The 24,778-nt window shown below is 37.9% G+C and overlaps 2 protein-coding genes across 3 annotated transcripts; both read right to left on the bottom strand.

Moving 5' to 3' along the window:
- Positions 1 to 11,616: 11,616 nt before the first annotated feature.
- LOC106135357 (uncharacterized) lies at positions 11,617 to 18,941 on the bottom strand. Its single transcript, XM_060953157.1, has 6 exons — positions 18,701 to 18,941; positions 18,090 to 18,170; positions 17,382 to 17,584; positions 16,094 to 16,279; positions 14,324 to 14,489; positions 11,617 to 13,794 (listed from the first exon to the last, which is right to left on the bottom strand). The coding sequence occupies exons 2-6, from the start codon at positions 18,168 to 18,170 to the stop codon at positions 12,151 to 12,153; spliced, it is 2,280 nt and encodes a 759-aa protein (XP_060809140.1). The 5' UTR covers positions 18,701 to 18,941; the 3' UTR covers positions 11,617 to 12,150.
- Positions 18,942 to 19,575: 634 nt separating this feature from the next.
- LOC106135360 (serine hydrolase-like protein) lies at positions 19,576 to 23,859 on the bottom strand. Of its 2 annotated transcripts, XM_060953301.1 has the most exons (6): positions 23,658 to 23,857; positions 23,032 to 23,148; positions 22,453 to 22,605; positions 21,412 to 21,602; positions 20,717 to 20,814; positions 19,582 to 20,321 (listed from the first exon to the last, which is right to left on the bottom strand). In XM_060953301.1, the coding sequence occupies exons 1-6, from the start codon at positions 23,743 to 23,745 to the stop codon at positions 20,033 to 20,035; spliced, it is 936 nt and encodes a 311-aa protein (XP_060809284.1). In that variant the 5' UTR covers positions 23,746 to 23,857; the 3' UTR covers positions 19,582 to 20,032. The 2 variants fall into 2 exon arrangements, with proteins under 2 accessions (XP_060809285.1, XP_060809284.1); XM_060953302.1 differs by lacking the exon at positions 23,032 to 23,148 and having other exon boundaries at positions 19,576 to 20,321; positions 23,658 to 23,859.
- Between the last annotated feature and the right edge of the window lie 919 nt (positions 23,860 to 24,778).

Here is a 24,778-nt window from a genome sequence, read left to right as displayed (position 1 = left end):
TCCGGTTTAAGGAAAAAAATTTACTCACGGTCAAAGGTAAAAAATGGGTGTATCGCAATTTTCTTTAAAACGGTAAGTTTTTCAAATCGGAAAATTACCTCAGACATAAATTGTAGATCATATAGTTATCTATAAAAAAGATATCAATATTTTTTTTCAACAAAGCTACCGTTTCTGTGATATAACGATGCAAAAAGTTGCAACCGTCATAATATGCAACCGTTTCCTTGCCACCTCTGACGTAGTGTACTATTAGCGCGTTTTTTTTTAACATTTTTATTATTAAACTTGAAAAAGTCTGAAATAGGTTAGAATAAACACGTGTTTTCACTACGCAGTGGCACTCAAGACTAACTTTCGCATTTATTATTTAAAAAAATTACCTCACATTAAAACACGTGTTTTCACTACGCAGTGGCACTCAAGACTAACTTTCGCATTTATTATTTAAAAAAATAGAATAACCCTAAGTGAAGAAAATCATCTTAGGACAATAATAGAGATTACAATTATCAAATTCAATGCAATAATCAAATTAAAACTAAAACTACTTATAAAAAGAAAGAAAAAAGATGACTATAAACTAAAATTTAATTTATAAATTGTACAGTCCTTGCATAGCATCAACATGCGGGAATGTGCCCAGAAGGCTGGCAGCATTGCCAATTCGAATGGCAATGCTGATTCTCTGAGCCAGATAATTTCCAGCCCTCCGGTCAAGAGATACCTCAATTAGCTTTTTCGACAATTGTCGGAAAAGCTGATGGGCAGATAGGCCCCCGGTCCCAGAGTTTCTACCCCAAAAGGTTCAAATTCAAATTCAAAATTCAAATTCAAAATTCAAATTCAAAATTCAAATTCAAAATTTTTATTCATTATTATAGGATATTATTATATCGCTTAATAATTGTCGTATGGTATAGATATTACCGATAACTACATACATACATAAAATCACGCCTCTTTCCCGGAGGGGTAGGCAGAGACTACCTCTTTCCACTTGCCACGATCCCTGCATACTTCCTTTGCTTCATCTACATTCATAACTCTCTTCATGCAAGCTCGGCGGTTTCGGGTACTTTTGACCTGACCCTTTACCAGGACGTCCTTAATTTGATCAAGATATTCGTCGTTCGTCTAGGTCTTCCCACCCCGACCTTTCCCTCCACACTCTCCATGTATATCTGCTTAGTCAACCTGTTTTCATTCATCCTCTCCACATGACCGAACCATCTCAACATACCCTTTTCTATTCCTGTAACTACATCTTCTTTCACATCACAACATTCCCTTATCACACTGTTCCTTATCCGGTCACTCAATTTCACACCCAACATACTCCTTAACGCTCTCATTTCCACTGCATTTATTCTGCTTTCGTGCTTCTTTTGCCATACCCAACTTTCACTCCCATACATTAATGTCGGGACCAACACGCCCCTGTGCACAGCCAGTCGAGCCTTTTTGAATAGTTTCTGACTGCTCATAAAGGCATGCAAAGCTCCATTCACCATGTTCCACGCGTTCACTCTCCTTTCAATATCACTATCACACTTGCCATCTGATGTAAACTTTGATCCCGATAACTACATATTTGCGCCTTTTGAGGTTTTTTGCCTCATTTGAAGCAGAAGGGCCTTAGATTTAGTAACCTGAAGATGAGACGGCGCAAGTGTGTCGACACAAGTAGCATCCCACACCAAAGGCCGCCCCAATCTCCAGGGTACCAAAGTCATACCATCCGGTCTCTTGGCATCATCCCGAGCCAGACCGTTTGGTTCTAGAACGGCTGGAACATGGATGGTGGCAAGAGCACGGAGGATTAGGTATATCATTTAGGGCGGCATGGCGCCCTAAACGGCCGGCACTCCTAGGGCATGAGAGGCCGTGGTGTCCATAGCCGACAACGGTATCCTCGCAAGGACAACTATTATTAAAGACTAACGGTATTTCATGTGTTGAGCATTCTGAGATAAAGCAGCTATACGACCCTAGCCACGTACACAATTAAACAAAGAGACAGATGTTGTCTCAAGGTTTCACTACAGTATAAATGAAGGGACTGGGTTTCATTATACTTATGTATATTTTATATTTTGAATTCAAGTTAAAATTACCGACAGAACAATATTTTTACTTATATTACTGCTACATAGAGTATATACGAGACGTGCTTATGCATATTATGACGCTTGCAACTTTTTGCATCGTAATATATCAGAAACGGTAGCTTTATTGAAAAAAAAAATTGATTCCTTTTTATAGATATCTTTATGATCTACAATCTATGTCTGAGGTAATTTTTCTATAAAACTTACCGTTTTGAAGAAAATCGTGAAAATCCCATTTTCTTACCTTTGACCTTGGGTAATTTTTTTCCTTAAACCGGAATCATGGGCAATTTTGAAATAATGCTTTGATTGCGTTTTAAACAATTACTCATTTTCAACTTGATGGGAATTAATGTAGCTTCATTCCTATTTTTTGGTCTAAATTGACCGGACTGAAAATAAAATGGAGAAATAAACCATCTACGCGAAGACCGACATCCGCGCGGACGGAGTCGCGGGGGAAAGCTAGTTTTGAATAAGAGAGTTCTTAAATTAAAATAATGTTGTAAGCTTACTAAATTCTGCATAAAGTTCGCGGTATTTTTTCAAGCTGAATAATAATCAAGAGTAGTATCTGCTAAACAAGCGATATTCAAATAAAAGTAATTGAAACAGCTATTATCTGTACATTAGCTGAAATTTTTGCATTGACCTGTATAAAATTTTAAAGAAAAGCAGTTAAACAGCAAAACTCTGAATATTAGACGAAATACTTTCTTTAAGCTGTTTAGTGTACGAAATGGTACTAATTTATTCAGATGCTGAATAATTTAGATATTTTCTTCTTTTTACAGCTAACTTCTGCAAAATTGAAAATAAACTCCTTGTTTTACCAAACTTATAGCGCTATAAGCATACAATTGTCTTTATGTTAAACTTAAAACAATATCAGTTACAAATGTGGGTATCTTAAGCAGCAAATAACTGATTAGTTGAAGATATCGTATGTTTATATCCAGATATTTCACCATTTTGTGACAAAATCAACAATATGCCTTCTTCAGAAAAATAATAACAAAAGAGTAAATGATTCATGGAAAAAAAAGAGAACGGGAGGAACAAGAAAATGTTCACGAGAGTATGTAAAGATAAAAAATAGTATCTGTACAGTAATAGAAAAGAGTTTAACATCTGATACAAATGGGCCCGGGCCAAGTGCGACCAACACAGTTGAAGAGGGTTCTGTACACGATGATTATGCATCACCATCAGGATTAGTGATTCAAACACATAGACTGGGTCCAACTTTAGGTGCAGATAACGACAATACATACATATGTGTGAAAGATATTAAAAAAGAGATTTAAATGGAAATATAATTAGGTGCTCTTGGGTGTATTTTGTAACAAGCGCGAAACTTTTGGTTGCAACTACCTACAATTTTAGTTGGTAATATAAACAATTGTCAAACTAAATATTACGCAATGCGTCATTCATAGTAGTACTATAAATACTATAAATCCCATCACCCTCAAATATTCATGGATTTATTTTCTATAAAAAAGCACCCTAAAAAGCTGAATCAAAGTATACTGTTTTATGTAATTTAAGACCTTTTGCTGATAAATATATAATTATTGTACTTTAAACCAAATAATTTCTGGATATGTAGTAGTATGTGAACTATTATGCAAAAATAAGCAAAATAATCACTGATATAAACACTTTAATTCAAATTGGCCTTCCGCCATTAACTAACGTTCGACATAAACCTATTTTTATAAATCCTCAACATTTATCTTATGAAACACTTTGTTTAGTGAGTAGGAAACATTATCAGTTATACAAAATTTGATTCTCATTACTTGCTGGGACTGAAATTTGATAAAAAGTAAAGATCATTTAATTTAAATATATTTCACATTTGTTTACCTTTTAAAATATAGCTTTATCTTGAGGCGCTCAAAAAATGTATAATGATCATGTTGATAATTCACAGTAAAGTGCCATGCGTTTATATAATTCACCTTAAACTAACTTAAAATGTATGAAATCATTTACGCTATTTTATATCGGCGACCATTTACAATATTTTGAACTAAGCGACACAAATTTATCCCGTCACAATAAAAAATACTTTTTACTTGAATAATTTCTTTGTAAAACTACTCCAAAGATCGGAATTTCGTATATCATTTGAATATCTGAACTCACAAATTAACAACTGCATAAAAGATGTATAATTTCTGGACTAAAGAAAAATCAGAATTTATGCAGAAGATATTCAGTGTGTCGTACATTTATTCAGCTGCTATGTGGCTATTAATCAACTGTTAACCAAATTGAAGCAAGATATTTTGTGCCCAAATTGCTTGAATATCACCTGTATAAGCGCTTACACAGAAGTTATACAAATACTTTATCCAGCTTAAAGTTAAAAGATTGCTTTTACGCAAAATTTATACAGCTATACTGTGTTGGCTGGGTATTGTTTTTTGTATTGGTGCCGGGAACCACACAGCACTTGATTTTGTATTTAATTAAATAAGTACGTAACACATTAGACTCTGAGATTTGAAGATTTGGCATGTAGGCTTCTTACGTGGATTGAGTTAGCTTCGAAGTAAGTTCGAGACTTGTGTTACGAGATACTAACTCAACGATACTATATTTTATAATACTTATATAGATAAACATCCAAGACCCAGGCCTACCAAAAAAAGTTCTTTTCTCATCATGCTCTTGCCGGGATTCGAACCCGGGACCTTCGGTGTCTATACAAGCGCACTCACCACTGCGCCACAGAGGCCGTAAAAGGGAAAAAATGGCAGAAATACATAACTTAGTAATAACTACTCAGTTATTACTTAATACATACATATAATCACGTCTATATCCCTTACGGGGTAGACAGAGCGGACAGTCTTGAAAAGACTGATAGGCCACTTTCAGCTGTTTGGTTTAATGATAGAATTGAGATAAGATCAGACTATATGAATGTGCTAGCCTGTCGCCTAAAAGAAAAATCCCAAGTTTTTAAGCTAGTTTATTTAAAAGTACCCGAAACCGCCGAGCTTGTATGAAGAGAGTTATGAATATGGATGAAGCGAAGGAAGTATGCAGAGATCGTGGCAAGTGGAAAGAGGTAGTCTCTGCCTACCCCTCCGGGAAAGAGGCGTGATTTTATGTATGTATGTATGTTTATAAGCTAATCCCCTCTTCGCCTTTTACGAACTCCATGGGAACGAGACGGAGTGGTCCTATTCTCTTTTTTATTGGTGCCGGGAACCTACCTATAATGCCGTGGTATAACTTTTATAAGTACTACAACATTATTATCGTCCATGTTTGCAGATAGCCGGCCTTCTGACAATAGTGTATCTGCTTTATCAGTACTGGGACATCATCTTCAAGCAGCGGGATTACGAATTGGACCGGGTGCAGTCCAAGGCCTCCAGGTCGAGGTCCAGGTGGCTATTTTTTTGTTTATTTATTTACCAGCTGTACCGGCAAACGTTGTTTTGCCATATGAATAATTGTTAAGGAATTTCTAGTGCCGTGTGGTTCCCGGCAACAATAAAAAAAAAGAATAGAACCATTCCGTCTCGTTCGCATGGATGTCGTAAAAGGCAACTAAGGGATAGGCTTATGAACTTGGAATTCTTCTTTTAGGCGACGGGCTAGCAACCTGTCACTATTTAAATCTTAACTCTATCATTAAGGCAAATAGCTGAACGTGGCCTTTCAGTCTTTTTAAGACTGTTGGCTCTGTCTACCCCGTAAGGGATATAGACGTGATGATATGTATGTAATTTCTAGTTAAAGAAGTTAAGGGCGGACAACGCTTATTACACAGTCCTTCTATTCTGCTAAAATCAACCATAAAATGTAGCCGTACATATATACATACATATGGTCACGTCTAGGTATATCCCTTGCGGGGTAGACAGAGCCAACAGACTTGAAAAGACTGAATGGCCACGTTCAGCTATTTGGCTTAATGATAGAATTGAGATTCAAATACAGATAGATTGCTAGCCTAAAAAAGAATTCCAAGTGTGTAAGCCTATCCCTTAGTCGCCATTTACGACATCCATGGGAAATAGATTTAGTGGTCCCATTCTTTTTTGTATTGGTGCCGGGAACCAACGACACTTGTAGATACAGCGCCTTGAAATTAAACTAAATTTTTTCAGATCGAAGTCAGGCACCAGATGCGGTTACAAGTTGGATAACAAGACCTCGTGGCGGGGCAGGAAACCCCACAGGCGATGTCCTGACTGCAGCCTCTGCAATTACCAGGATGAGTAGGGCGGCAATGACAACACTCGCGCTAAAAGTGGAAAATCTGCGCGATAGCGGCAACACTCGTGACTAACGCCATCTGTGTTTGAGTTTTTGAACTAACAATTTTTTCTTTGATATTTATTTTTATTTATTAAAGTGATTTATCAATATGTTGGTTAATTTAATTTAAAATTCAAATTCAAAATTCAAAATTTTTATTCATTATTATAGGATACAAGTTGTGTATACATATACCTATATATCGCTTAATAATAATGTGGAAGGCCTCGACGAACGTATCTTGATCAAATTTGAGACGTTCTAGCAAAAGGTCTGGTCAAGAGTACCCGAAACCGACGAGCTTGCATGAAGAGAGTTATGAATGTGGATGAAGCGAAAGAAGTGTGCAGGGATCGTGGCAAGTGGAAAGATGTGGTCTCTGCCTACCCCTCCGGGAAAGTGGCGTTCTTTATGTATGTATGTATGGTTAATTTAATTACTTTTAGTTTACTTAAACTAATATTGTGTTGTACGTAAAGTCGACAGCGTCGGTGGTCGTATCGGTAAAGTGCGGTTAGAATGCGTGATGCGCATAAAAGGCACAGATTCAAATCCCACATCGGCCGTGGCCATTTTCGAAGTTATGCACATTAGTTTGAATACTAACCGATGCTCTTACGGTGAGGGAATCCTGCACATTCAGGCAACTGGATGTGTAAAAACCTGACTCGCCCAATCCAAGGTCCACTGTTAAATTAGGGGTTCCATGAGTCCAAATTAATCTTCCCATGACAACTCCAGTGGTGTCCTTCAGAGAAGCCTTGAGTCAAAGGCATACTCCTGACTCCTCTCCTTTCACGATTTCCTCGTGGGTTTACTGATATGCAAAACTAGTTGAGCCATTAGGAACCTTTTTTTATAAATTAATCCCCTTGACACAATTATAAAGGTTAATACGAGTAGGTAGGTATAATGACAAGATTTGATAAAAAATATATTTGTATTTTATTGTCTTAATCATCTTCATCGAATTCGAACTGGTGGTCCGTCTTGGAGGGTTCCGGGTTCGAGTTCTGGGTCACTATGACGTCTAGCGGACAGCACACTTGACCTTTTGGGCATATCCTGTAAATTAAGAAGAATTTAACATTTGTGCCGTGTGGTTCCCGGTACCAATAGGAAAAAGAATAGGACCACTGCATCTCTTTCATATGGATGTAGTAAAAGGCGATTAAGAAATAGGCTTATAAACTTGGGATTCTTATTTTAGGCGATGGGCTAGCAACCTGTCACTATTTGAACCTCAATTCTATAATTAAGCCAAACAGCTGAACGTGGCCTATCAATCTTTTTCAGACTGTTGGCTCTGTATACCCCGCAAGGGATATAGACGTGATTATATGTATGTATGTATGAAAAATGGATAAATAGAATGTGAAATCCTTCTATCTTCTATAGGAATAACTAACTTTGTTACTTTACTTCCTACAAATGATAAACTCCTCGTGAAACTCATTACCTTTTCGCTCCCCTTGGAGCGTAGGGGGTGAGGTCGATGGCCGGCGTGTTATTATCACACATTGTTCTCGTCACACACTTTCCTGGGAACCGCCAAGTCGTCGTGCAGTTGAGGGAATCTGCTATATTGAATTCTGAGAAGAGAAAGATGCATTATCTGTACTAATATTGTAAAGCTGAAAAGTTTGTTTGTTTGAACGCGCTTATTTCAGGAACTACTGGTTCGAATTGAAAAATTCTTTTTGCGATGAACAGACCATTTATCGAGGAAGGCTTTAGGCTATATAACATCACGCTGCAACTATAAGGAGCAAAGAAATAATGGAATATGTGAAAAAAAGGGGAAAAATTATTCATCCTTGAGGGCTTCAATGATGCCCAAAATAACTATTCCACGCGGACGAAGTCGCGTGAACACAGCTAGTATTTAATTTAATATGAACTATTCTTTTGATGATCACTCTCGAGGGTGGATTCCGCAAAGTTCCCAGCATTAATAATAAAAGATAACTTAGTTTCCCATGGATGTCGTAAAAGGCGACTAAGGGATAGGCTTATAAACATGAGATTCCTCTTGTAGGCGATGCGCTAGCACCTTGTCACTATTTTAATCTAAATTCCATCATTACAGCTGAACGTGGCCTTTCAGTCTTTTCAAGACTCGTCTCTGTTTACCCCGCAATCAAATAGTGACAGCTTGCTAACCCATCGCCTAAAAAAGAATCCCAAGTTTGTAAAGCCTATCCCTTAGTCGCCTTTCACGACATGCATGGGAAAGAGACGGAGTGGTCGTATTCTTTTTTGTATTGGTGCAGGGAACCACACGGCACTTGTATATATCTATCTACGTTTAATAAAATCACCTGTTGTGTTCGCTGCCGTTGATGTCGTGGTGATGTTGTTCGGCGCATTTGTAACAGGGACTGTCGGAATGTTTGTCTGTCCGTAAGATACACCACACACCATAAACAGAAGGCTGGTTAAAAATAAAAATATTAAAAAAACAATTGAGAATATTATCTTATTTTAAACTAAAGAAATTTAATCTATACTAATATTATAAAGCTGAAGAGTTTGTTCGTTTGTTTGAACGCGCTGAAAGAGAAGAAATTACTGGTTCGAATTGATAAATTCTTTTTGTGTTGAATAGACCATTCATCGGGGAAGGCTTTAGGCTATATAACATCACGCTGCAACTATTAGAAGCGAAAAAATAATGGAAAATGTGAAAAAAACGAGGAACATTATTCATCCTTGAGAGCTTCAATGATGCCCAAAATAACTTTTCCACGCGGACGAAGTCGCGGGTACAGCTAGTAACATATAAAACAAATAACACATAAAATTCTCTGTCAGATCCAATGGTTGACTGGTATATAATGTATCTAGCATTAGGTCCGCCAATTGTGCTATACATTTGTATTTTGTGCAATGAAGTTTAAATAAATAACATTAATTTTAATTAAATCAACCCAAGCATTGCAATGTAGTGATCGTCATCATTTCTTTTCTAATTCTAAGTTTGAATAATTGTGAAGTTGACGTTGTTGAAGACAATGCTGCAGTGCGGTTTGTTACCGTTTCTTTTGCATTGACGCTTTGAAAGCGGCAGTAAGCTTAGTTTTTAATTTATTTATTTGACGTCAACCGATTTTGTAAAACTAAAAGATTATGACAATTACTTATTAAAATATATTGAAATGTCCCTTGATAATGAATACCTAAAACATTTTAAATTTGTGTTTGGAAAATATTCTCAAATGGGTATGACTTGGATCGATTTTGTCCTGAATTAAATCGAATATAATAAATAAAAACTTACAACGTATTCAACGCGTACATTTTGCTGGATCTCAACCAATACTGATAACAATATTAATTTGTTATAAATGACGACCTCTAACGATACTATAATGACTGGAGATGAATCTGATACGGAAATCTAATGGGAATAACAAATTGATATACAAATAATCTTATACTTAATCACCGATGAACATAAGCACATTACATACCTACATAATCACGTCTAATGCCCATAAAAGACAACAGAACAGAGCCAACAGTCTTGATAATACTGAAATGCCAAGGTATGGCTTAAGACGACTACCTACATCAAAAAAATATTTTCTCACTCCTTCACTGTGCCTGTGGAATGCTCTTCCTGTTCACATACGAAAAGCCCAGACTACAGGCAGTTTCATAGATCAGGTTAAGTCTCACTATCTTTCTACACTTTCTTAATTTATATTATTCCACGTACCAGCTGTGCCCGGGACTTCGTCCGCGTGGATTAGTTATTTTGGGCATCATTGAAGCCCTCAAGGATGAATAACTTGCCCCGTTTTTTTCACATTTTCCATTATTTCTTCGCTGCTAATAGTTGCAGCGTGATGTTATATACCCTAAAACCTTTCTCGATAAATGGTCTATTCAACACGGTTCTGTCTACCCTGCAAGGGATAAAGACGTGACTATATCTATGTATGTATCGTTGAGTAAGTATCTCGTAACACAAGTCTCGAAGTTACTTCGAGGCTAACTCCAATCTGTGTAATTTGTGCCTTATATTATACTAGCATAATTACTAGAATAGTTATTTTGGGCAACATTGAAGCCCTAAAGGATGAATTATTTCTTTGCTTCTTTTACTTGCAGCGTATTGTATAAAGCCTTCCTCGATAAATGGTCTATTCAACACAAAAATTATTTTTCAATTCGAACCAGTAGTTCCTGAGATTAGCGCGTTCAAACAAACAAACTCTTCAGCTTTATAATGTTAGTACATACATACATACATATGATCACGTCTATATCCCTTGCGGGGTAGACAGAGCCAACAGTCTTGAAAAGACTGAATGGCCACGTTCAGCTATTTGGCTTAATGATAGAACCGAGATTCAAATAGTGACAGGTTGCTAGCCCATCGCCTAAAAGAGGAATCCTAAGTTTATAAGCCTATCCCTTAGTCGCCTTTTACGACATCCATGGGAAAGAGATGGAGTGGTCCTATTCTTTTTTGTAATAGTGCCGGGAACCACACGGCACTATTACAACACATAACACATAATGTTAGTAGGTATAGATATATTTGTAGGTTGCCATAATTATCTATTTGATTTGATTTGTAGAGATATATTTCAATGTAGTATGTATTTATAGATAAGAATAATAATTTATTTCAGATATTCATCGATTTTGTTAGTATTTTTGGTCTACTTCAGCGCTCACCTAGTTAAATGGCTCGCTATCCTCTACTACCGGCTTCTTGCTGGATCTCGTGACTATAGCTAAACCCAACGCTCTCTTAAACATAGTTAAACTAGTCCGCTAATAAAGGTTGTAATTATTCTAGAGCTCTGTAAATTATCTCTCATCTCTCTTACCTGCGACGTTTTACCTAAACGCCACACCCTTAGTCGCCTTTTACAACATCCACGGGAAAGACATGGAGTGGTCCTGTATTAAAGTCCCAGGAATCATACGGCATTTTAAGCACTGTATGTTTATTATAACACTAATCTCGAGTCAACATTTCCCGAATAAAAATTAAGTAGTACCTACTTATAATAGTAGTTTTCCTAAAATTAAAATAAAAAACATATTAAGAATTAGCATTTTATTAATTAGGCATTAAAATTACAAAAATAATACAATCACAGCTGATTATTAAAATAATTATCTATTAAATTAGTTAATTAAGAACTTATTATTGACATTATTATTTGTTTTCTTTAAGTATATTATTATAAGGATTTATGCGTTCAATTATCATAAACATATGAAAATATTTTTTGGGAAAAAAGGTGAACATAATTATGAATTAAATTATTTTTTTAGTCTGCCATTATTGTCAGGACAACGCAGGGCCACAAGATTTTAATAAATTCAGAAAGGCCTTAGTCATAATTGTCTTGTATCCGTGGCCGTTGAAAATATTTATGAAAGAATGTTGTGATGTGAAAGAAGATGTTGTTACAGGAATATAAAAGGGTATGTTAAGATGATTTGGTCATATGGAGAGGACGAATGAAAGATATACAAGGAGAGTGTGGAGGGAAAGGTCGGAGTGGGAAGACCTAAACGAACGTATCTTGATCAAATTAAGGACGTCCTGGTAAAGGGTCAGGTCAACCTGTCAACCGAAACCGACGAGCTTGCATGAATAGAATTATGAATGTGGATGAAGCGAAGGAAGTATGCAGGGATCGTGGCAAGTGGAAAGATGTTTTCTCTGCCTATCCCTCCGGCAAAGAGGCGTGATTTTATGTATGTATGTATGAAAAAAGTTCGTTTAAGCGTCTTCATCGTTCCCGCTGTCATTGGATACTTCGCCGTCACCAATAAACACCTCTTCTTGCGCCATATTATGTAATCTCGCATTATTATTGACTTGTAACACGGACGCCATAGCCATTCCCGTCCCGAAACTATACTCTATTGGCTTCAAACTCTCATCTACATCTTTGTCTATGGACGCTCGTTTGGCGGGATGATTCTTTTTTCGAACCGCCCTGTGACGCCGCGCGTCCTTCAAAAGCGCCATTTGCTTTTCCTTCGAAATTTCAAAATCGCTGTCCGACGAAGTCGGAGTTAGTTCTAAATCGTGCTTTGAAAATTTAAATTTAGATTCCGGATTTTCATTACATTCGTTTAGATTTACTTTTGAAAATTTGAACATAGAATGTGCGTTTTCAGCAGGGATGTCGCAACTAGACTCGTCGTCAGTAATTTTTTCTAAAAATTTAAAGTTAGACATTGCATTTTCTATAGAGCTATCAGCATTCAGATCTAACGCCACATTAGAATTGTTAAATTTTTCGTTTTTATTCGAATTAGTCGGCATTTGCACATATTTACACCATTTCGTTACAACTATGTTTTTATTTTTTTTACAAAATGTAACAAGCCTACTTTTAACATTAAGCTTTGCATTAGCTTCGTAATAAGGAGTATCAATATCTTGATCTACTTCATATTTCCTAATATTTAATCTGTACTTCATAGGTTTATTTTTTCTTGAATGTATCCTATATTTCTTAAACAATCTTCTTTTTCTTAATTTCTTTTTAATTTTCTTGATCACTCCTTTCCTTTCGACGAATTCTTCAAATTTTATCTGCCTTGGGAATTCTGGGACATTATCTTTGAATTCCGGCATAGTTTTGACTAGAGCTTGCCTCTCTCTTTCTCGCATTACATCTTCCCGCTTCCCCAGCTTCCTCCTCAGCTCACTGAGAACCACTTTAGTGTTCTCCACCTCCTTCTTCCCAGGAGCTGTAACAGAATCAACTGGCTGCACAGTTTTAACATCATCGTCAACAGTTTTAACAAAATAAAAAACCTCATCCCTAACTACCGGCTCTCGATCTTCGATTTTCAAAATTTCACTCGTCTCCTCATCACCTTTTTCTTTTTCCACAACCGCTATTTTCACGTTGAATTTATTTTTTAATTTGCGCAAACGTATTTGCGAATTCTGCATCGCGGTCAGACATTTCGTTATACCATCGACAATATCATCTATATCTTTGTCGAGCACATCCAAATTCAATTCTTTATTGTTCATAGCGCACGAATCGAGAAATATATCAAGGGAATTGCATTTGTTCAAATTCAATTTCAATTCTAGACACGTTCTCGCTACACCGCTATGTACATCACTATAAAGCCAATTATCTATAGCTGCATTACCTAATTTTTTATTTTCATCATCACTAACATTGAAATTTTTCAACAGCCTGTACATTCTGTCTAGACTTTCATAGTTTTCGACGAATTCCGCAGTTAGTTGCGGTATGAGAGTGTAATGTAACCAATAAAGTATTTCGTTGTGATTCTTGTGAACCTTTCGAGCGTGCGAGGGGGGTATGAAATGGACCATAGCTACGTGCTTCAAAAAAGTGGACTGGACCACCAGAAACGTATAGTGTACTTTCTGTAACAATAGAGAAAGTAATAATTAAATTTACATAATCACGTCTTTATGCTTTGCTGTAGACTGGAAGAGTTTGAAAGGCCCACATTCAGATAGATAGGCTTCATGGCGGGGAGCTAAACGACAATCTTTTGGTAATACATATATATTCAAATTAACATACGTACACATAGTGATTCCCATTTTACCTCCGTGACTTTCCTGACCTTCCTACCAAAGCGACTTCTGTTTGACCTCCGTAACCTCCTTAAAAAATAATCTCCTATCTGACCTCCGTGACCTTCATAAAAAGCGATTCCCATCTGACTTCCATACAAAACGAGGACGACTTCCGTGATTTTCCTGACATTCCTACCAAAGCCACTCTTATTTGACCTCCGTAACCTCCTTAAAGTGACTCCCATTTGACCTCCGTGACCTCCTTAAAAAGTGACTCCCATTTGACCTCCGTGACCTCCTTCAAAAAGCGACGTGACCTTGCAAAAGACACTGCGGCTGTTTGTATGTGTGTGTGTACACTACTACTCACTGTGAGGTCACCGTCGCAGCGCGTCACGTGGTGCCAGCCGTGCTCGGCGCTCAGCCACGTGTTGCTGAGCAGCGCCGACGACGCCCTGGCCAGCAGCACCGCCAGGGCGCTCTGCTGCCGCACCAGGAGCGTGTGACACGACGATATCACCGAGGTAATTGACTCTCTGCAGGAAAGTTACCTGCTTAGCAAAGCGACCCCGTTTGACCTCCGTGACCTCCTTAGAAAAACAACTTTCATCTGACCTGCGTGACTTTCCCGACCTCCTTAAAAAACAAACTCCTATCTGACCTCCGTGACCTCCATAAAATGCTACTCCCATCTGACCTCTATACAAAACGACGCCCATCTGACTTCCATGATTTTCCTGACATTCCTACCGAAGCGACTCTTATTTGACCTCCGTGACCTCCTTTAAGTGACTCCATTTTGCCCTCCGTGACCTCCTAAAAAGTGACCCCATTTGACCTCCGTGACCTCCTTAAAGTGACTCCCTTTTGACCTCCGTGACCTCCTTCAAAACCGGCTCACATTTGACCTCCTTAAAAAGTGTGCGTGTGTACACTACTCACTGTGAGGTCACCGTCGCAGCGCGTCACGTGGTGCCAGCCGTGCTCGGCGCTCAGCCACGTGTTGCTGAGCAGCGCCGACGACGCCCTGGCCAGCAGCACCGCCAGGGCGCTCTGCTGCCGCACCAGGAGCGTGTTACAGGATGATATCACCGAGGTTATTGACTCGCTGCAGGAAAAAGTTACACAGATAATGAAGATAATGTAAGTTTTGTGACCTTCTGATCTCTGAGGATTCTCTTATGAATAAATATCGGAATAGGTAGATTGAATTGGGGCCAATGAACTGAAACGTATATATTAATATGGACATGCCTCCGCCCGGGATTACGGGATTTGTAAATTATTAAGATTTTTTCCGGAATTTTTACAAGTGGGATGAAGAATAATTAGTGGTAGCTGTTTTCCCCCGACTTCGTTCACGTAAATTGTAGTCCTATGTTACCCGCGGACAATGTAGTTTACTGTAAGTGTAAGTATTGAAATGGAATCCCGGAAAAGAGGCTTATCCATGTTATGCTTTCTATGGTAATTCATGATGCAAGTACATAAAATCAATCTACCTATTCCGATCTCTGCTTATGAACCAGAGTCAGACCCAGACTGTGACTCATAAAACTAAAAGAAACTCCGTATATGTCCACTTTCAACTAATACTTATATATTTTTTATTTATTTAGTGCCATGTGGTTCCCAGCACCAATCGGCAAAAGAATAGGACCACTCTATCTCTTTCCCAAGGATGTCGTAAAAAGCGACTAAGGGATTGGCTTATAAACTTGAGATTCTTCTTTAAGGCGATGGGCTAGTAACCTGTCATTATTTGAATCTCGATCCTATCATTAAACCAAACAGCTGAGCGTGGCCTATCAGTCTTTTTAAGTCTTCTTCATAAAGAGCCAATGTTTCACACAATATCGTCATGATATTTCAACTAGCACGGAGGTCGGCAATGCTACTTAGGTTGATGCCATAGAAATTAAATACATTCAAATCGAGAACGTCCTTCTTTTATGAAGTCGTTTTAAAAAAAGAATAAACTCACAAGCGATATAGACGAGATAACATGTATACTTACAATTAAAAAAAAAAATCGCGGCGCGTTCCCTAGAAAAAACCAAAAAAACTCACAAGCGATATAGACGAATTAAAAAAAAAACAACGCAGCTCGCTCCCTAGAGAAAATCAAAAGACAACTCACATCTGGGCGTGCACCGCAGCGCTCTCCCTCGCACACGCGGCCGCCGCGCGCGCCAGAGCGAGATAGCGTCTCATGGCGGCGAGCAGGCTGGTCAGGGATCCGGCACAAAGGCTGCGGTGGCACGCTCTGATGATGAACGGAAGTGACGCGTACGCAACTAGCTTGAGGACGATAGAGCGGTTGAAACTGAAACAAAATGTACATACATCTATACTAATATTATAAAGCTGAAGAGTTTGATTGTTTGAACGCGCTAATCTCAGGAAGTGCTGGTTCGAATTGAAATAATCTTTTTGTGTTGAATAGACCAATTATCGAGGAAGGCTTTAGGCTATATAACATCACGCTGCAACTGTAAGGAGCGAAGAAATAGGTAATGGAAAATGTGAAAAGAACACGGCGAAAATTATTCACCCTTGAGGGCTGCAATGATGCCCAAAATAACTATTCCACGCGGACGGAGTCGCGGGCACAGCTAGTACATACATACAAATCAACAATCACGCCTCTTTCCCGGAGCGGTAGGCAGAGACCTTCGCGCTTTAGTTGCAGCGTGATGTTATATAGCCTAAAGCCTTCCTCAATAAATGGTATTTTCAACGCAAAAAGAATATTTCAATTCGAACCAGTAGTTCCTGAGATTAGCGCGTTCAAACAAACAAACTTTTCAGCTTTATATTATTAGTATCGATAAATAAATACATATATGTATACAAATTACACAGATCGAGTTAGCCTCGAAGTAAGTTCGAAGTTTCTGTTACGAGATACTAACACAACGATGCTTATACATTTTTACTACATTTTATGTTTTTTTTTTTTCATCTTATATTTTTGTGACGTCCGCCGAGAACGTCACCCAGATATATATAAACAAATTCATTATTCCCTCCCTATATTATTACGGCCTCTTTGACGAAGCGGTAGTACGCTTGCCTGCGACACCGGCGGTCCCGGGTTCGAATCCTGTTTTATTTTGTGCAATAAAGTTTTAAATAAATAAATAATAACGCTGTGTGACTCCCGGCACCAACACAAAAAAGAATAGGACCACTCCAAATCTTTCCCATGGATAAGTCGTAAAAGGCGACTAAGGGATAGGCTTACAAACTTAGGGTTTCTTTTTTAGGCGATGGGCTAGCAACTTGTCTCTATTCGAATCTCAATTCTATCGTTAAGCCAAATAGCTGTACGTGGCCATTCAGTCTTTTCAAGACTGTTGGCTCCGTCTACCCCGCAAGGGATATAGACGTGACCATATGTATGTAATAAATAAATAAATAGTTACCTCCTCGGCGGCGACGCGGCAACAGCGACCGCGGCGGCCATTACGGCCAGCGCTCGCTCGCCCCGCGTGAGCGAGCGCCCCCCGCCCGCCGCGAGCCACACCTCGCGCTCGCCCGGCGCCGCCTGCTCAACGCTCACGCTATCCTCCCTGAACAGGAGACCGCTCTCCAGTATAGATTCTATGTGACGTCTGCTGTTGATGACCTAGAAACATTACAACAACTTCAAATTCAAATTTCTTCATTTTTTCTCCACAATCTAAACATGACACAGACTTATATTAAAAGTAACATACATACATACATACATATATACATATAATCACGTCTATATCCCTTGCGGGGTAGACAGAGCCAACAGTCTTTTAAAGATTGATAGGCCACATTCAGCTATTTGGCTTTAAGATAGAAATGAGATTCAAATATTGACAGGTTGGTAACCCATCACCTTAAAAAGAATCCCAAGTTTGTAAGCTTATCCCTTAGTCGCCTTTAACGACATCCATGGGAAAGATTTGGAGTGGTCTTATTATTTTTTTGTATTGGTGCCGGGAACCACACGGCACAATATTTAAACTTCATTGTACAAAATACAATTGGCTGACTTAATGCTAGATACATTATCTATTGGGAGAGTCAGGTTTTTACACGAAGCGACTCCTGAGAGCATTGGTTAGTATTGTAACTAATGTAATTATATGTATTGTCACCATATTCGGTCTAAACTGCATGGCAATCCATCTCCGAGAGAGTACAGGCGGAGAGAAGTCCTGCTTCAGATATAGCGCCATCTGGAATAAAAAAATTAAGGACGTCCTGGTAAAGGGTCAGGTCAAAAGTACCCGAAACTGCCGAGCTTGCACGAAGAGAGTTATGAATGTGGATGAAGCGAAGGAAGTAGGCAGAGATCGTGGCCAGTGGAAAGAGGTAGTATCTGCATACCCCTCCGGGAAAGAGGCATGATTTTATGTATGTATGTATGGAATAAAAAAAGACAACTATCAATCATACTGAACATGTAATTTGAGTATTTTCAAGACTTTTGTCCCTCGCTACCCCTTGAAGAATAAAGACATGATATGTAATTTCAAAACATTCAATAAGAAATATATTTCTATCCCATTCTGATCTAACTTTGAAAAATTAAGTCTTATTGAACTAAAGAACACAAATATGATATTTTCGTGTTGGTCATATCTACCGGATTAGGTTACCAGCTGGATGATCAGAATTTTCTTCGGAAATTCGTTATTATAACTATTTATTTGACCAGTCAAAAGTTGTGCCCGACATTAATTATTAATGTAACTTTAACACTAACCTTTTACTGTAATGCCGTTTCGTTACACTTTATAACCTCTTTGGTTAAACTTTTGATAAAATAGCTGTTTCATGCTTTAACGCCTGCATTTTAAAATAATAATTTTTCTTACGCAAATAATAGAAAAATTATGTTTAATTTTAATAATCTCACTTCTTGTTCTCACAAAAATTGTTATTTACTGTTATTTTCACGATTTGATAATCTTGACAACTGATTTGACATATATGGTTTGTTTTTAATTATTTTTAGGCAAACGTTCAAACCTTGCTCTTGGCAATCTAAACTTTTGATCTTAGGGTGAAGACACTGACGGATTAAAAGCATTTTCAAAGTGAAGTGGCCACGCAGGGAATTTGTTGGTAACTTGCACACAGTAACAGTGTATGTATGGTAATGCTATCTATCTATTCAAATCTCTTTATTGCGGAAACACAGGTAGAAAAGATGATACAAAACAGTTCGTGTCACTGTGATCTGTCTTCACAAGACGTACAATAATGCAGTCAGATCATTTTTTTTCATTTAAAATTTAAATCATTCAATAATAAATTAAAAATTTAAAATTCGCCTTAATTTATATCTACTAAATTAAAATTAATATATATTTAGCAATAATGTCATCAATTAATATTTAATAAAAATAAAATATAATAATTATGTCACAATATCTTTTAAAAAGTCATTGACGCTATAACAGCACTTATCAGTTAGTAATAATTTTATTTCGTTTTTAAATGTTCCTTTTTAAAAAAAAAATTCAATATAATATACGAAGAGTATAAATTTCTATATTAGAAATTGGCTTGAAGAGGGGGTGATACAATGTGATTTGGGGCAAAAAGAACAAGAAACAAAGCCAGTTTTAAGTTGTTTTATTATGCTAAATAAGTTACGTTAAAATTAGCTAAGTTTTATGAAACTTTTAACTGTTTACACACATACCTTCTTCTTAGACACAGATTTAAAAACATTACTTTAAGTTCATAGGGTTAATTCACACCACGGTGAAACGTGAAGCGAAATTTAATGGAAGAGATTAAAATTTTATCTTAATCTTTTACAGGATAAGAGCAAACTATCTAATAGGTGTGGCGGAAATGTTATGTAAATACGTAAATTTCGTTAAATTTTATGTCGTTTTAAAATGACGCCTAGTATCGTTCCGATGGGAACTGACCCTTATTTTAATGTCATAGGCGTACGTAAATAACCAGCCCGGACGGCGATAGTGGGACCAGCCCACCTTTTTAAATTCGGAAACATTGACAACGCCAATGACGTTGATTCAGAGTTGGAGATAATACTTCCATTTTACTCCGCAACTCATAATTACACCTCTACCACTCTATATTTTGCCAAAAACTCCACAACATGCGGAGCTATTCTCTCTGGATAGCTAACATGAACATCATGATTTCCAAGCACTCTCCGTACGTGATATTTTCTCTTCAGATCTTCTTCAAACACAAAATCGGCCATCTTGTATGCGCCATTTTGAATAGATTCTTCCGCAAGGATGGACAGGGTAGGAGTGGGGATAGAAGTCATTAAAGCTTTGAGATATGTCGGAGGGAGGGGAGGAAGTGTTATTATTTTCGCGCGTTGGTCGAATGTAAACCTGCAAAACAAAATATGATTTTAGCCATAGCAGTGCCGTGTGGTTCCCGGCACCAATACAAAAAGAATAGGTCTCCAATGGATGTCGTAAAAGGCGACTAAGAGATAGGCTTACAAACTTGGGATCCTTTTTTGGGCGATGGGCTAGCAACCTGTCACTATTTGAATCTCAATTCTATCATTAAGCCAAATAGCTGAACGTGGCCTGTCAGTCTTTTCAAGACTGTTGGCTCTGTCTTCCCCGCACGGGATATAGACGTGACTATATGTGTGTATGTATGTATTTTAGCCATTTTAAAGTATCTAGTCACTAGATTCTAGTGGAAAGTCTTTTGGCTGTTGTGTCAGATGTTTGATCAAGTGAAACTCGCACTAACCCCTCAGAACTCGAATTACCTGTAAAGCCCTTTCCCCGCAGGTTCTAGAATTCTCTCGAGAGCTGTTCGCGTCGCGTCGTCTGTCAAACCTCGGTTTTTCTTCATCATGGAGAACGCCTGAAGACAAATGTTACCATCAAGATCTTGCCATTTTTGTACAGTTGTCCAATTATCTATACTAATATTATAAATCTGAAGAATTTGTTTGTCTGTTTTCTTTTTGCGTTGAATAGACCATTTATTGAGGAAGGCTTTAGGCTCTATAACATCACGCTGCAACTATAAGGAGCAAAGAAATAATGGAAAATGTGAAAAAACGGGGAAAATTATTTATTCTTGAGGGCTTCAATGATGCCCAAAATTACTATTCCACTACCACTGAGTCACAAAGGCCGTCAGTTTCTGTCAGGACATGAAAAAATTTGATCATGGTGCGTTCGTCTTAGTCTTTCAGTCACGTCTCGTCCCTTACTGGGTAGACAGAGTATACCAATAGTCCCGAAAAAACTAAATGGCCACGTTCAGCTGCTCGGCTCAATGATGGAATTGAGATCCAAATAGTGACAGGTTGCTGGCCCATCGCCTAAAAGAAGAATCCCATGTTTATAAGCCTACCCCTTAATCGGCTTTTACGACATCCATGGGAAAGAGATTGAGTGGTCCTATTCTTTTTTCTATTGATGCCGGGAACCACACGGCACTGCTGTTAGATACCTTTTCATAAGTGTACTTCGGCGCATTCTCCCTCGGCGATGTGAGTTTCTTGTATTTGTCGAAGTAGCTGGTGAAATATTGCTTGTACCATTTCGGCAGCTCTGATGGCGGCACCGTTATGTAGGCTGCTGTAGGGTCCAAGTCTACTATCAGGGAGATTCTACCGGGGAAAGTCACGCTGTAGAGTTTGCCTGTTTGAATGAAATACAATCCGTTTGATAGTGTGGTTCCCGGCACCAATACAAAAAAAGAATAGGACCACTCCATCTCTTTCCCATGGATGTCGTAAAAGGCGACTAAGGCATAGGCTTATGAAATTGCGATCCTTTTTTTTAGGGGATGGGCTAGCAACCTGTCACTATTAGAATCTCAATTCCATCGACCGACAATGTGCATTCGTCCACGATTTAGATTTAAGAGATCTTTATTTGTAAATTGACGTCCGATGAAAATGCTACAGTGTAGTTTGTTCCACCGCTTCTTCTACACATGCGCTTTGGAAGCGGTAGTAGTTATAATTAGATTTTAGTTATGTGACGTCAGTGATACCTTTTATCCAATTTTGAAAATAAACCTATTTTATTCTATTCTATTCATCATTAAGCCGAGCAGCTGAACGTGGGCATTCAGTCTTTTTAAGCCTGTTGGCTCTGACGTTGACGTGACCATATGTATGTATGTATGTATGTATCCCTCCATCTACCAGGTAGATTCTTGCAGTCTTGGAAGAAGTCTATGGCTAGCATTGAACCTCAGGCGACTTATTAATGAACCATAAATAAGAACTTATATACGGGACAAATTCCACAGATTGAGTTAGCCTCGAAGTAAGTTCGGGACTTATGTTACGAGATACCTACTAACTCAACGATACTATATTTTATAATAATTACTTAGATAGATAAACATCCAAGACCCAGACCAATCAGAGAAAGATCGTTTCTCATCATGCCCTGACCGGGATTCGAACTCAGGACCTCCGGTGCACAGACAAGCGTATTACCGCTGCGTCACAGAGGCCGTTCAATAATACCTACTTACCTAATAACGTCCCCAAAGAATGGGCGATATAAATGAAGCTCTCCCATCTGAAGTGATCAGCTACAGTTTTGATGGCGTATAGTACATCCCAGGCACCCATCATCAGGCCAGGAGGCACTGGATCTGACTTGCCATTCCCTGGAAGCTCCATAGCTGTAAAAGAGATTACAACATACATACATATGGTATCGTCTATATCCCTTGCGAGGACAGAGCCAACAGTCTTGAAAAGACTGAATGGCCACGTTCAGCTGTTTGGCTTAATGATAGAATTGAGATTCAAATAGTGACAGGTTGCTAGCCCATCGCCTAAAAAAGAATTCCAAGTTTGTAAACCTATCCCTTAGTCGCCTTTTACGACATCCATGGGAAAGAGATGGAGTGGTCCTATTCTTTAAAGAAAAAGAGATTATAAATATGACTATTTATTTTCGTGTGGTTCTCAGCACTTTCGAATAGGAACATTCCATGTCTTCAATTCATTTCAATTTAAAATCTTTCTTGTATATCATAAAGTACATCAGTTGAATTAGTAGTCTGAATTGAGGGGGTTTACTACCCTTAACTCGCGCAACGTACCGATATAGAAGTAGTCCCTGGGCAATAGTCTCACGAGCGGTCGGAAGCAGGCCGCCGAGTCCACCTGCCCGTGGCAGAGCAGCACGGGGGGGTCGAAGCAGTCCCCCCACGCTATCACTGTTGAAAACACGAATGTCAACATGATGTGAATGATACTCGTAGCATTTAACTTAATTTGTATTTAACACATATATTAAGGTAGGTAGATTAAAAAAAAAATAACTTCCATCAATATTATTAATGTTTTCAACTGCAGTGCTGTGTGGTTCCCGGCACCACTAGAAAAAGGAATAGGATCACTCCATCTCTTTCCCACGGATGTCGTAAAAGGCGACTTAGGGATAGGCTTATAAAATTGGGATTCTTCATTTAGGCGATGGGCTAGCAACTTGTCGCGTTTTGAATCTCAATTCCATCATTAAGCCACACAGCTAAACGTAGCCTTTCGTCTTTTCAAGAGTGTTGGCTCCGTCTACCCCGCAAATGATACAGACTTGGCTATATGTGTGCACGAAATAACGTTGTACGAAAATGTATGAGGTAGGTACACACGGCTCAGCAGATACCTGAGTCAACTCCAATCAAGGCGAGGTGTCGTAACTGTATCTTGAGCCCACGGTACTTACCCGCTATTTTTCCCCAGGGTGATTCTATATACCATTCCTTTTCCAAAAGATCTACATTTAATACTGCACTTTTTGTGGCCACAGGCATTTTTATTAAGAAAAAAAAATATGTAGAAGAATTGACACAATTTTTTTTTTTAATTTTATTGATGTAATGTTAACACTGGAGATATTGTTAAACAATAATAAAATGATTTATTTTAACCCCCTAATTTGCAGATTATTTTTTATCTGGACATAGGTAGGTATCCTTATGTGATAAAGATAAAAATAAAATTTATTGACTGCATATTTTTTTAGACAAAATGACATTATTATCTTTAGAAGAAGTTCTAGAAGCCAGGGGAAGTTAAAGGGTCTAAACATTTAAAAAAGTTTAGGTATAGACAAAATGTTCCACGTAACTACACAGTTAAAAAAAAAACTTTTTAATTTGAATAAAATGTTCTATAGCCCTGGTTTTTTCATTGGCTACATATTCCAATCTTTAAAGGATGGCGCTAGTATCTCATTATTAACTGAAAATTATTAATTATTTCCAGGGGCCTAAATCTCAGGAGAAGAATAAATAAAAATAAAACAAAAACATTGATTGGCTTGTATTTTGCTGTCTGCGAAGGTTTTAGTACTAACTTCCGATGCAAAAAAAAAAAACAAACTACCAGTCTCTGAATCTACTTATTCCTTGTTAGTAGGTTAGTAGTTGTTCTAGGTACTTTCAAAGAAATAGTAAAGCAATTATTAATTTATCTGCCTTACATATGCTTTTGTCAAATGTACGGTTCAGTAGGTCTGTCAAATGGACAACGAAAAAATAATATTTTTCAATATGGAACCTTACCGAGAAGTAAAAATTTGAATAATTTATATTTTTTAGTTTAAATTAATAAAAGTTTTTATTTGCCTTCAGTAAATTATGTCGTGTGCATGCAGATTGTTTTGTTAACACTTTTATAGAATACTAGAGGCCGCTCGCGACTTCATCCGCTTGGAATCATTCCCGAGGGGACTCCGGGATAAAAAATTGCCTATATGTTTTCTGGGTCTTTAGCTACCTTCATACCAAATTTCATCGTAATCGGTTCAGTAGTTTTTGCGTGAAAGAGTGACAAACATCCATA

Source organism: Amyelois transitella, chromosome 31 (assembly GCF_032362555.1).
Source record: "Amyelois transitella isolate CPQ chromosome 31, ilAmyTran1.1, whole genome shotgun sequence".
In the NCBI taxonomy this organism is placed as follows: domain Eukaryota; kingdom Metazoa; phylum Arthropoda; class Insecta; order Lepidoptera; family Pyralidae; genus Amyelois; species Amyelois transitella.
The sequence above is the reverse complement of the archived record's forward strand: the minus strand, read 5'-3'. Positions and strand labels throughout refer to the sequence as shown.